General features: G+C 37.9%; 2 protein-coding genes across 2 annotated transcripts; both read left to right on the top strand.

Moving 5' to 3' along the window:
• Positions 1-347: 347 nt before the first annotated feature.
• Positions 348-5,951, top strand: LOC106916936 (uncharacterized). Its single transcript, XM_014985557.2, has 7 exons — positions 348-447; positions 2,096-3,372; positions 3,481-3,669; positions 3,777-3,872; positions 3,992-4,127; positions 4,227-4,379; positions 5,444-5,951. The coding sequence occupies exons 2-7, from the start codon at positions 2,098-2,100 to the stop codon at positions 5,485-5,487; spliced, it is 1,893 nt and encodes a 630-aa protein (XP_014841043.2). The 5' UTR covers positions 348-447; positions 2,096-2,097; the 3' UTR covers positions 5,488-5,951.
• Positions 5,952-8,611: 2,660 nt separating this feature from the next.
• LOC106916937 (uncharacterized) lies at positions 8,612-12,550 on the top strand. Its single transcript, XM_014985558.2, has 6 exons — positions 8,612-8,851; positions 8,979-9,164; positions 9,252-9,359; positions 9,476-9,608; positions 9,722-9,838; positions 11,784-12,550. The coding sequence occupies exons 1-6, from the start codon at positions 8,762-8,764 to the stop codon at positions 11,825-11,827; spliced, it is 678 nt and encodes a 225-aa protein (XP_014841044.2). The 5' UTR covers positions 8,612-8,761; the 3' UTR covers positions 11,828-12,550.
• The last annotated feature ends 1,824 nt before the right edge of the window (positions 12,551-14,374 follow it).

The following is a 14,374-nucleotide window of genomic DNA, read 5'->3' as shown; positions in this document are numbered from 1 at the left end:
TAAGTTAAAATACTACAAAGACAATGTGTGCCTTATTTCTATCATGTTTTTAGATTAAAGAAAGTTGACAAACTTCTGTGAGATAGAATGTGAAAATTTTCTAATCACCTCAGAATTATGCGATATCCTCATGTCTGCGTAATCATATCGAAGAAAGAAAAACTTTGTGTTTTCTTAGAGAAATCTCTGACATAATCCCATCTTTGAAACCTTTAAGCAAGTAAACTCACCACATAACATACCACACCTGTAACAGTTTCTTTCACTCCCTTCAATGTTTACTGTAAGTGTCTCCTCCCTTTACGTGAGACTTAAATAGTAGTCCAGAGTAAAACGGTGTCACAGATTCACCTGGGAATCAGAGGACATTGGAGACAGTCCACCTGGGAATAAAACTACCTCTGTTCAAGGACTTATCTTTTGCATTAAGGAGAATAAAATCTACAGGTAGGTACAAGAGCAACCACTGTCTGTTTTGAAAGAGTTTTCATAGTACTCAATTATTATTTTACAAAAAGATTGTTTCAACCATATAAAGATGTAGAACTGTTAAACATGACAAATGTATAAAGAAGCTTACTCAACCAGTCATTTGAAATTCTTCTGGCATATAAAAGAGTAAAAATTCATGATTTATTAACTTATTTATTTTCTTTTTTTCATACATTGTTTTCTTAGTTGCACTAATCTTGTGGGTCTATATGTATATACATGCTATCAGATAGGTAGATTTTGTGGAACAGATTCTTCATATATAGCACAAAAACTTTCTTTTCACTCATTGTTAGTGGATGGATATGAGGTTTACTGTCAAACAGCTGCGTTTACTATATTAAATCCTAAACTCAACACAACCCAAAAGACCCAGATGAAAAGTTAACATAACTCAATTCCTAACTCCCCCCCACACCACCCCCCCTTTAACATCAATGACTACTCAGAATCTGTTGTGGTAGATTCCACAAAACCATTACTCTGAAGGTAAAACTGGCCGTTCTTTGCAAACAGTCTCCAACTCCAATCAATTCCTGGGCTGTCTTGCATGAGCTGAATGTTTTAGCTTTTCCCAGAGTGGCTCAATAATATTGAACTCATTAGACTGAGAAGGCCACTCCAAAACCTTCATTTTGTTCTGCTGCAGCCAATGACAGCTCGACTTGGCCTTGTGCTTAGATCGTTGTCGTGTTGGATCGATGTGAATGTTCAGGTACAACTCTTGCAGCTTCCAGGCTGATGAGTGAAAATTTCCCTCCAGTATTTTCTGACAACATGCTACATTCATCCTGCAATTCATTTTGACCAAGTTTGCTGTGCCTCTGGAGTTCACACACCCTCCAATTATCAGAGATGCTCCTCTGTGATTCGCAGTAGGAAAGGTCTGCCTTTTGTCAGAGGCCTTGTTGATGCCTCTCCAAAGGTAATGTTTATGAATGTGGCCAAAAAGTGCTGTTTGGGGTATTGGTGCTTGGTGGCTTTTACTTAGTAATGCCAACCTTCAACAATGCAGCTCATTCTTCGTCAAGTACCCCATTACTATGCATCTTTAAACAGTTACTCTTTTTTCTTTTTTCTTTTATTAAAGAAGCCTGAATTTCAGCTTAAGTTGTTTCTGGGTTTTTCTTTAAATTCTGAAACATTTTCCTGACAGTTGCTGTCTACCATACCACGTATGCTAGATCAGAGTTTGATGATCATCATGTTCATTTGGGTAGTTTCTGTTGTCACTATGATTTACAGATAGTAAGCACAGTTGTTAGACACTATATGGCTTCACCCAACATTAACCATAAGTAAAAAGAAAATCTTTGTGTGATCTAATATATCCATACATATCGAATGTATTGTATGAGATTAAAAGATACTAAAGTTCATTGGGTTAAAACTAGTGTTATATTACCTTTAGAAAAGCATTTAAAGAATGACACTCAAAGTAATTACAGACATTTTTTATCCAGATTGTCAGTAAGATACTTTATTTATAATAAAATAACTCATTTAAAATATTTTTACTTTGACAGAAAATCTCATTTCACATCTAACTGAAGCTAATTTTTTATTTGCATTGCTTAATTAAATAATCTTCCCTTTCCTGAAGGCATGGATAAACGACTGATACTTAGTGTTCTGTTGGTGACGCTATCCTTGGAATTTATGGTCACCTATGCTCAGAACAGTACAACCACAGCAGCACCAGCCAACAATGAAACTGCAGCAGTACCAGCTAACAATGGAACCACAGCAGCACCAGCTAACAATGAAACTACAGCAGCACCAGCTAACAATGCAACCACAGCAGCACCAGCTAACAATGCAACCACAGCAGCACCAGCCAACAATGAAACTGCAGCAGTACCAGCTAACAATGCAACCACAGCAGCACCAGCTAACAATGCAACCACAGCAGCACCAGCCAACAATGAAACTGCAGCAGTACCAGCTAACAATGGAACCACAGCAGCACCAGCTAACAATGAAACTACAGCAGCACCAGCTAACAATGCAACCACAGCAGCACCAGCTAACAATGCAACCACAGCAGCACCAGCTAACAATGCAACCACAGCAGCACCAGCTAACAATGCAACCACAGCAGCACCAGCTAACAATGCAACCACAGCAGCACCAGCTAACAATGCAACCACAGCAGCACCAGCTAACAATGCAACCACAGCAGCACCAGCTAACAATGGAACCACAGCAGCACCAGCTAACAATGCAACCACAGCAGCACCAGCTAACAATGGAACCACAGCAGCACCAGCTAACAATGCAACCACAGCAGCACCAGCCAACAATGCAACCACAGCAGCACCAGCCAACAATGGAACCACAGCAGCACCAGCTAACAATGCAACCACAGCAGCACCAGCCAACAATGCAACCACAGCAGCACCAGCCAACAATGGAACCACAGCAGCACCATCCAACAATGCAACCACAGCAGCACCAGCCAACAATGGAACCACAGCAGCACCAGCTAACAATACAACCACAGCAGCACCAGCCAACAATGGAACCACAGCAGCACCAGCTAACAATGGAACCACAGCAGCACCAGCTAACAATGCAACCACAGCAGCACCAGCCAACAATGCAACCACAGCAGCACCAGCTAACAATGGAACCACAGCAGCACCAGCCAACAATGGAACCACAGCAGCACCAGCTAACAATGCAACCACAGCAGCACCAGCCAACAATGGAACCACAGCAGCACCAGCCAACAATGCAACCACAGCAGCACCAGCTAACAATGGAACCACAGCAGCACCAGCTAACAATGCAACCACAGCAGCACCAGCCAACAATGGAACCACAGCAGCACCAGCTAACAATGGAACCACAGCAGCACCAAACACACTCCCACCAGTGGTAAGAAACAGAAGTAACCTCCTTGAAAAAAAGAAAGTGCTCACATATGAGGTTTATTGCAAGATTATTACAGTGCAATATTTAAAATGTATGTCTTCACCTTTGTAGGCCAGTATTTCTCGACAAGAATGTGGCTCCTCAAAGCTCTGTGCAGCTGAACCCACAAAGTGTGATCCAGCTTCTAGAGACTGCTATTTCCTTTCTGCCAAGCAACAAAGTGGTCAAAAGTACAACTTTGAGCTCTCAGGACAGACAACGGGCTACATTGCTGCTGGTCTGTCAAATGCTGCAATTCAGGTAATGCATCTTTCATGGTTCTACATTAAAATATTATGAGATCTAAGCCAGAGCACTAATATAGTTCGAAAAGATGGAAAATAAAATAATGTTATTTTTTTCAACAGACTGCCAGTCATAGAGCCTATGTCTGCGCTAACCACAACGGTGCTGTCCGTTTCTTCACTGGCTTCATCAAAAATCTGGTTTTAAATCTGACAGAGGTGAGTTAAGCTTTTGTAGGCTTAGTAGCAGTAGGGATATATTTATCAATTTTGCAACAAAATGTTTGCATGGACATCATTGTTTTACTTTCAGTTAATTAAGCTGTTTCTCTCTTCAGACGCTGGACTCAAGCAATGAGCGGGGATCAGTCAACTCAGGCAAAATCCAATGTACATTTTCAGCTGTTCTACCTGACCCATTTACACGAGCAGCAGGCTTCTCCATGTCTTTTACAACTGGACCTTACAATGCCAGTAAGGAATCACTCTCAGCACTTGATTTTCCTGCAACTCAGAGAATATTTGGTAAATCATTGGTATTAAAGTTAGAAATCTTCTTGCATATTTTCTTAGGTTCTGGGCAGCCAGGAATAGCAAACTTCAGAATACTAACGCCTGTCGTAAACCTCTCCGACCCTACCGCCAACGCCACCAATTTGCTGAGCAACAGCACTAACAGCACTTCGTCTGCTTACCCGGTCACACACACACAGTCATTCTTGCCAGGTAAGCTAATGGCAGTGGAAAGTAGGGCTTTGATGTGTCAGATGACACATTAAAGTAAGGTTGTTTATAGTTTGATATGGGACTTCTAAAAGTATTTGGTATGCAGAGGTCCAGATGTCTGATTTAAATCAATCAAGACAGAGCTAAAGATTAGGGTGATGAGGAAGAGGCTCTCCAAACTCAAAAACCTCAAAACTCATGAACTAAGGTGAACTGGCAAAATGCCAGTGGTAACATGGAAAAAAATGGTAATAGTCCAGTTGACTTAGCATTGTATGAACTAGGCAGATTGATATGTTTTGTCGACAGAATGGAATTTTTATTGTCACTGCAACATTGGACAAATAAATTTATGTGCAATTCTCCAGACAAAAACAATATATCACTTAAAAAGATACTAAATAATTAATTCTACTGCACTTATTACCTAATAAAGTTAACTGAAATTAAAATGGACATTAAAATAGGATATGGAGACTTTTTTACATGAGTTTATATTCTGAAAGATACTTGCCAAATTTCTTATTAGAGACAAACTATTTAGTGGAAAAAATAGTTTAAATCTATGTCTGCCAGGAGTATAACTAACTGATGAAGCAGAACTGGACCCTGTAACATGATCAGGGTGGTGACTTGAATTGGGCTGAAGACAATAGAGCCTCTTTAAACATCTCACAGCTGATAGAGAAGGCAAACAAACCGGTCTCAGACCGATGCCAGAGACCGGTGGATGGTTACAAGAAGCATCTCACCAAAGACCATCAAATGGAAGACATGGTGACCTAACATTCACATTTTAAGAATCTCTTGACTGAATAAAACATGGTTTCTCTTTATGTTTAACTGTAAATAAATCACTCTACTTTCTGAAACTGAATATGTCGTTGAGTGTCCTAATTATTTCTAGTGACTGTATGCCAAGGTGTCAAATCCTCTTGATGAGTTGTGTTTCCAAGGCTTTGTGCAGGACATATTTTTGTAGTAGTTTTCTAAACCTGCTAGCTATTGATGTAAAAAATATAAAAAAAATTAATTTTTTTTTTCTTTTGTCTTCTGCTCTATAGTTCTGCTGGTCACTGTGTCAATGCTGGCTTTCACAGCAGTATGAAGCAACTGACCTCCACCACTACACAAGAAAGAAAAAACAGACTTTTTCAAGAGTTTCAAGTTGCGAAGATTTTCACCAGCATGTCAGCATGCATAACAGCATCTGGGTTCAAAGATCTGGTTACCTTTGAAGTCCATTTTACTGGTGCATGTTGAAAACTTCTAATCTGACTTCTTTTGACCTCATGTAATTTTATTCTATGTTGTAATTGTGGTGTTATTAGCCGTTCCTAAATTATGAAGTCTTTACTGATGTGAATGGGCTTGTTGATACAAGTGGAAGCTAAATGTAGTACCAATTGTTGGTGAAGGTATTTTAGGTAATTTAAATATTTCCACAAATTAATATATATATATATATGTGTATATATATATATATATATATATATATATATATATATATATATATATATATATGTCAACTTATTTGCACAAGATTTAAATAAAGATGTCTTTCTTAAGGAATCACTTGGTGCAAGTTTCATTCTGTTTTTAACACTGCATTTTCTTTAAACATTTTCCAGTTCTGTTGAATTTTCACATACTACCTAGGGCAACGGGACATATTTAAACTCGGCCTGGCTTATTGTCCAACACACATCAGGTGTCTCTTAGGAGTTAAAGGAATTACTAAACAGTGAACTTGCCCTTTACCCTGGGATGCTTCCATTTAGATTCAAAATCCCTGCCAGAGTTTGAGATTTTTTTTTATGAAGTTTCTTAGGTCTTGTAAGGACTCCACTCTTCTGGGCAGACATCTGAAAAGTTGTTTGTGGAATTTAATGGAGATACTATCTAAGTTTGGTGAGCACAGCTCCAATGACCTCTGGCACCAATGAGAGAACGATTTTCTGTAATGTCTCTGTCCTTGTTGAACTTCTGATATTTTTAAAGTTTCTTGCATTTCTTCTTTCTGATGTGGAGTTTGGTGTTCAATGTCTTTCACTACATTGAACATCAAACTACAGGTTTGGTGTTCAAACATCTTGTTCATTTGGACCTGAGTCTGCAAAACTTCCCACCCATTCTGCACACAGATGTTTTTCACCACAACCAATGCCAATTAGTGACATTGTTCCCTTTATGTTTTGTCTTCCTGCATCCTGCTGGACAGTCTGCAACTTGCTGCTTCCAGATGCCTAAGACCCCAACCGTTGTTTCCCTTGTGTTGCCCCGATTAGTGATTATTAATTGTTTACTATTTAGACATAAATCAAAGTCTTAGTACTTAAAGTAATTTTTTTTTTATCTGCTCTGAGATCATTTGTCATCAAATGCCAGATCTAAAATGTTAAAATGTTCCAGCCAGGGCAAAAGAAAAAAATCTCATAAAACTATTTTATCATAGACAGTTAAGAAAAAAGTACTAATTGCCAGCAGTATTTGCACATCAATCAATCAATCAATCAATCAATCAATCAATCAATCAATCAATCAATCAATCAATCAATCAATCAGTCAATCAATCAGTCAATCAAATTTTATTTGTATAGCACATTTCAGCAGCAAGGCATTTCAGGGTGCTTTACATAGTTAAATAAATAAAAACAGCATGTGACATTGAATAAACAGCAAGAAAGAGAAAGAGATTTTGAAAAAAAAAAAGGGTTAAAAAAGATAAAAACATACTTTTGTTACGGAATTTAAGCGCCTGTCGTCGCCAGACTCTGCCGTCCGTTTAACGGGTATTATCCAGGCCCCGTCGCCTAACAGGACAAGGTCTCCAACCTTGCAGCACCAGGTTCCGTTCATTCGTCACGCGACTTCGCCGTCCTACACGGATTTTGTGCACTATTATTACCTGTTAAGAGTCTAGAATTTACAGGGTTTTTCTGTGCGCGCAACGACCCTCAATCACTCGCCACTTTTACATCGTTAGAAAGAGGAATAAAAAGAAATTAATAAATAGATAAAAAGTAAAGATAAAAAAATTAAAACATTGAAGACACCAAAACCCACACTCTAACCCTAATTTAGCAATGAGCAACTTCAAACAGGTGGGTTTTAAGTTTAAAGGCACCCAGTGTTTCAGCTGTTTTACAGTTTTCTGGAAGTTTGTTCCAAATTTGTGGTGCATAGATCCATCCAAACAATTCAGTCAGGTGTTGTCAATCCTCTCTGTTGTCTCTGGTGCTATAAATTCCAGCATGACAACTTTAACAGGATCCCACCTATAAGTGGTGTGCCGATAGATAGGCCACTGTTTATAATTGACCGATTTCCATGAAAAAGTGTGTGATATCGGTGATCACTGATCACAAAAACTGATCACCAGTATCTCATATTCGCAGTCTGCAGAAGCCAGTGTGCAGCACATCTCCCACTTTCCTTCACACTGCGAAGGCTTACAATGTCATGTGGAACTTTAACGCTCCGAGAGTGAAGAGCGTTAAAGTTCTTCACTCTCACAACAAATTTATGTGTTGCGATGGAAAAATACCTCAGGGGTGAAGAATCTCAAAATGCATCAACACAACTAATATGACATTTAAAAAAGCTAATATGTGTTTTGGGAGGCCTTTTGGAAAATAAGCACACTAAGTAACATGCCACACCTATACCAGTTTCTATCACTCCCCTCAATGTTAGTTGTCTTGTCTTCCCCCTCCCATTAGAGATTAAACAGCGGCAAAGAGTAAACAGATGCCACATATGCACCTGAGAATCAGAGGACATCGGGAACAATCCACCTGCAAGTAACCTTTGGAAATTGAACATAACAAATACGAGATACTCTAAGTTATTATCTTTGGCATTAAAAGCAACAAAATCTACAGGTACAAGAACAACCACTAATTTTGAAAGAATTTTTATATTTTTGCAAAAAAAAAAAAAAATCTGCTATCATCTTACTCTTTCCTAAAGGCATGGATAAACGACTCATCTTTAGTGTTCTGTTGGTAATGCTGTCCTGGGAATCCATAGTTCAGTCAGACACCAGTACCACCGTGACACCAGGATCATCTAGCAGCAGTACCACCGTGACACCAGGACCATCTAGCAGCAGTACCACCGTGACACCAGGACCATCTAGCAGCAGTACCACCGTGACACCAGGATCATCTAGCAGCAGTACCACCGTGACACCAGGATCATCTAGCAGCAGTACCACCGTGACACCAGGATAATCTAGCAGCAGTACCACCGTGACACCAGGATCATCTAGCAGCAGTACCACCGTGACACCAGGATCATCTAGCAGCAGTACCACCGTGACACCAGGATCATCTAGCAGCAGTACCACCGTGACACCAGGATCATCTAGAAGCAGCACTATGATACATGGATCATCGAGCACCAGCTCCCATACGACACCAGGTAGCCAAAAAACTACAGCTATATCAGGCATCATCCCTGAATTTAAGGTAAGGAATGGGAAATTTAAAAAAATAATAGCTTATTAAAGATCAAGAACATAACTAAATGATCAATTCTGACATTTATTGGAGGATTTTTAAAAAGTATTTAAAATAGATGTCTCCACCCATGCAGGATATTATTTCTCTGCAAAAATGTGGCTCCTCAAAGTTCTGTGCAGCTGAACCCTCAGAGTGTGATCCCACTTCTGCAGAATGTTATTTCCTTTCTGCCAAGCAACAAAGCAACCAGACATACTTTGAGCTCTCAGGACAGGCAGAGGGCTACATTGCTGCTGGTCTATCAACTACTGCAACAAAGGTAGTGTAATCTAGTGAAATCTAAACCAATGCATTGTTAAAGTTTCAGTTTTAAGAGCTGAAAAATATACGTTATATTTTTAAACAGAATGGCAGCTACACAGTCTACATCTGTGCGAACCACAACAACACAGTCCGTTTCTTTACTGCCATTCTTCTGAACTATGATAATAATGGTGAACTAAATGAGACAAAGGTGAGTTAAGCTTTTATAGGATTAGTAGGTATTGGGACATACTTATCAATTACAGCAACTCATGGTTTACATAGATGTCATGGTTTTATTGTTAGTAAATTCAGTTCTCTATTCAGACGGTCAACAAGGATCAGAAAGGATCAGTCAACTCAACCAAAATTCAGTGTACTTTTACAGCTGTTCTACCTGACACAAGTAACAAAGCAGCAGGTGTTGCCCTTTCTATTTTAAATGGAACTTACAATATTGGTAAGGAATCACTTTAAGCACTTCCATATTTTCACTGTTGCTCAGATCAGATAGTATTTGGCGAAACCTTAGATATCACACTGAAAAATCTTTTTGTGATTTTGCATACCCAGAAACTGGAGTGCTGGGAAAGCCAAGCTTCAGGCTACTGACGCCTCTCACAGACCTCTCAAAGTTTACCAGCATTTCCTCTGCTGATCCGGTCATACACACACAGTCATTCTGGTCAGGTAAGCTCATGATACTAAAGCCATCGGAAGTAGGGATGCCCAATTGTGAATGCCAGAGGTAACACCAAAGTAGAGTGTGTTTATATCACAGATATTACCTGCCTAATATCCTTTGTTTTCGTATTTATTAATCTATTTCTTAGCCTTTTGAACTGATGTGAAATAATTTTTTTCCCCACACAATTAATCAAATTTTATTTGTACAGCACATTTCAGAAACAAGGCACTTCAAAGTGCTTCACATCATGAAAACACAAAATTCAACAATGGAAACATTACATTTTCCAAATGCCATTGTTACATATCAAAATGTTGGTTAGAGTTTCATTTAATATGGTTCAAAAGCAACTCTAAACAGGTGGATTTTGGACTAGATTTAAAGGAACTCAGTGTTTCGGCAGTTTTACAATTTTCAGTAAATTTGTCCCAGATTTGTGATGCATAGAAGCTGGATGCCACATAAACAGTTTACATCAGCTTTGGTAAATTGTGGCACTCCATACTTCTCCTGGCATTACTTAGGCTAGCCCGCAAAATGGCAACAGCAAAAGTTGGGGGAAAACACCAGAGCCTGTTAGTTGTTTAACAATAATTGCATACATTTGTTGGAAATGGTGCATTCTGCTGAGTTTTCATTATCCACTCAATGTATACATAATCAAAATACAATACTTTTACGTTTTAGAATCATCCACCTAAAAATAAAGTATGAAAAAAAACTGAAACTACAATGATAGCCAATAAAAATTAGCAAACATACTAATTAACCAATTAAAACTAACTGAATTAGACAAGCAAAAAGTCCTAATGAAATAAAAGTAAACTATAATGAAAAATCCCAAACTGTTATAGCCCGTATCTGGGCTCTCAGCTATTGAGAACTTTAGTTGAAGTTTTAAATTTTACTCAATTGCTAAAGTTTGGCTGTGACATATGTAATGATGAGCAAGTTCAACACGATGAAGCTTACTGGAAAGTGCCTGAGCTGTAAACAGAAATCCTGGGCTGCCAACAAAGAGGTGCTGAGTCAACTGACGCAGCTGTTGATGCTAATTCGATATTCAGAAGCATGGCCGACATGGACTTTGTTCATTTCCTCCGCTGCCATTGCTGAAATTACGGGCAGACTACAATTATAAAACAGTACAGTTGTTCACAACTTTACCTTCTGTTTGCTGACTGGCCAGGTAGAAATTCTGCAGGAGGAATCCAACTAATTCAAAGAAAGCCCAGACTGTGATGCGAGCGGAATTGCATAGGAAGGCAATGGCCATGCTAAATGGGAACTTGCAGAAAGCTTACTACCAGTCAAAAGAGGGACTTGATTGCTGTAATGATAATAAACATAAAGAAGTGTATAAATCTGCCATTTCTTTAGGCTATGCCGATTTTTTTTTTCAAAATGGATATCACATTAGCTTGTTTTCTGAAAGATGTTTGCCTAATTTTTTCTTAGAATGAAACTATTTAGTTGAATGAAACTAGTTTTAAATCTAAGTCTGCCAGAGATATTATTAATTGATGAAACAGAACCGTACTGGGTGTATTGAAAGATAATAAAAACCTTGTTAAACATCTCAGAGCTGATAGAGATGAATGTTGTAGACCAATGTCAGAGACTGGTGAATGGCTGCAAGAAATATCTCACAAAAGACTAAAATAGGGGATACTGTGTCTTAACTTAAAGGGGTTTTAAGACTTTTTTTGCTTAATTAGGAAAAAATGGTTACATTTTTTGTCTTTCTCTTTGTGAAATTAAATATTTCATAGAGTTTCTTTTTTTTTTTTCTCATGACTATATGCCCAGATGTCAAAACTCCTCCATTAAATGTGTTCTCAAGTCTATGCGCAGAACAGTTTTTATCAGTTGTTCTGTACATTTGATGGCTCCTGGTATAAAAAAAAATAATAAAACATTTTATTTCTTTTTTTGTCTCCTTTATAGTTCTGCTGGTCACCATGTGTTTGCTGGGTTTCACAGCAGTGTGAAGTGACTGATGTCCACCATGCATGAATAAAGCCATAACATCCCTATCGATGTCTGTCGCTTTCTGAATAAAAACCACTAAGCTCAGAAATGGAATTTACCATGTACAGTTTTTCTTAGTTTGGTAGGATTAATTTTGTAGTGACTCAACATTATTTAAAGAAACAGCAACATTCAAGTCTGTATTTCAAATGTACAACTCTTTGTGATTCTGAAACTAAAAGAGAATTGAAGCCAAATGTTCTATTTAGTGATATAAAATGATTTACTCACAGGACTGCTGGAATTCTACTCTGTTACATGAAAAGACCATAACATGTGTTTTACTGGACTAAACATGAGGGGAAAAAATACTTTTTTAAGAGTAACAAAGCAGGTTTGCGCGATTTTTACCAGCATATGTCATTATGCGTAACAGCTTTGGAGTTTCACGGTCTGGTTACCTTTGAAGCCTATTTTACTGGTGCATGTTAAAATGTTCTAATTAATCTGACTTCTTTTTACATTATATCATTTTATTATTTACTGTAATGGTGGTGTTGTTAGCTGTTCCTAAATTATGAAGACTTTACTGGCTGATGTATATGAACATGTCAACAGGTGATACTGATTATGGTACCAAATGTTGGTGAAGGTAACAAAATGAATAAATATTTTACTATATATTTTTTAATTAAAAGACTTATATGTACACAAGTTAAATAAAGATGCATTTCTGAAGGAAACACTTTGTCCAGCCTTGTTATTCTGTCTCTAGGATTGCACTTTCTCCACATACAGTGGATAAAATAAGTACTGAATAGTAGGCAGATTTCCACAGGTGTTACTGACATGAAATTTTCGCTAAGTGTTGGTAACAACCCAAATAACCCATACAGTAGGTAATTCTCCTTCTCAGTACAAATAAATGTCAGCTGTTTCAGTCAAACACAGCTTATAAAGAAGTCTATCATTACCAAGGTGTACCACAAGGAAAAACTCATAATGGGTAAAAATGTGGAGTTTGACTTGTCAGCAATCAAGAAAAATTGGCTATGCTACTGATTAGCTCCGTGTTTGGCTAGCTAGTCTCGCTGCTACATTACAGTCGGCTAAGTAAGTGAACAGGTAATTTCATCATGTTAGTTTTACTGTACCTCTGTTTTTGTCATGTTTTCCCCCTCTTTCTCTTCTCTTTCTGAATTCACCACACAATTTAGGACTTTTAGACATGGAAATTACTCATGTTACTTCCATGTTACAAAACTCAGCCCACTCACATGCGCAGTTTGCGACAGCAGCAAAGGGAAGAAGAGAGGGGCGCGTGCATAGACAATACTGCCCCTTTTCCACCGGCTCTACTCGGCCGGCTCGGCTCGGCTCGGCTCGGCTCGACGCCTTGTGGAGCGGGTCGGCCCGTTGCTGGAGAAGGTCCTCGCTAAAGCAAACAGAAATGGGTGGGGTCGGACCACTGTCAGTCCCATACCTTATTTGGAAATGGGACTATTGCACTCCGGAAGTGAAGGGGGCGCTATTTTCCTAATTGCTAGTATAAACACCTTAAAGAAGTGGGGTTGAGATGTCTATTGAAAGAAGTTTGAGAGGTTATTTCATTGTTCCACGTGTTCGGCACACGATCCAAAATGGAAAAGGCACAAAGTCAGCAAAAGGTATTTTTACCTTCTTAAAACTTTTTTCACATAGTAAATCAATACGCTTTTCTAGATGAGGTTGAACATATAATAAACAGCCGTAAACTATTGAAATTCGTAATTCATAGAGGGTAAGGTTAAATTTAGCATGTAGCATAGCTAATTATTTCCCTGCAGGGCACCATTACATAAAAATAGAAAAGTAGATAAAATGTATAATTGAGAAGTGTATTTTATGCTCAAACTTTGTTTTTTATTTTCTTTAACAGATCCACGTTTCTATTTGCAACCTTCGGAACGGAGAGAAGATTCTTTCGTATTGCATGAATGATAGATATGCTCATACAGTGCCGATGAGTCGTTCAAGGTAGTGAACCATATAACAAGAACTGCTACGGTTCAACATAACTGTATGTAAAACTACACTTACACTATAATTTATTTATTTATGCATTTATTTATTTACATTCTTAACAGTTTTCTAGTGTGGTTTTTTTATCATTAAAAAAACCACTAGAAAAAGGTTAATCCTTTTTGAAATATGTTTTTTGTACACCAACATTTCTGGAAAGTCTTAATACTTTTTATAAACTAAAAGCTACCATCATAGGTGGGTGTAGTACCCTCTACTTAAATATATTTTTAGTAGTAAATAACTGCAAAAAACACTGGTAAGAGTATTTGGTGAAATGTCTACTATTAAGTACGGTTTTACTGATCATAATGTGCAATGTAATATTACTCATTTATTTCTGCAGACATGAATAAAAATGAAGTTATGTGCACTGTTAGGTATTTTAAAAACAAAAATTAAAAATCTTAATATAAGTCAACAAATTAAGGTTAGAAGAAACCTTACAAACAACATGTATCTGTGTGTCGTGTTTCTTTATGGGTTAAAATATGTTCTTCATTCTG

This window comes from Poecilia mexicana, unplaced genomic scaffold (genome assembly GCF_051168715.1).
Source record: "Poecilia mexicana isolate PSO_F unplaced genomic scaffold, ASM5116871v1 scaffold_18, whole genome shotgun sequence".
Lineage (NCBI taxonomy): Eukaryota > Metazoa > Chordata > Actinopteri > Cyprinodontiformes > Poeciliidae > Poecilia > Poecilia mexicana.
The sequence above is the reverse complement of the archived record's forward strand: the minus strand, read 5'-3'. Positions and strand labels throughout refer to the sequence as shown.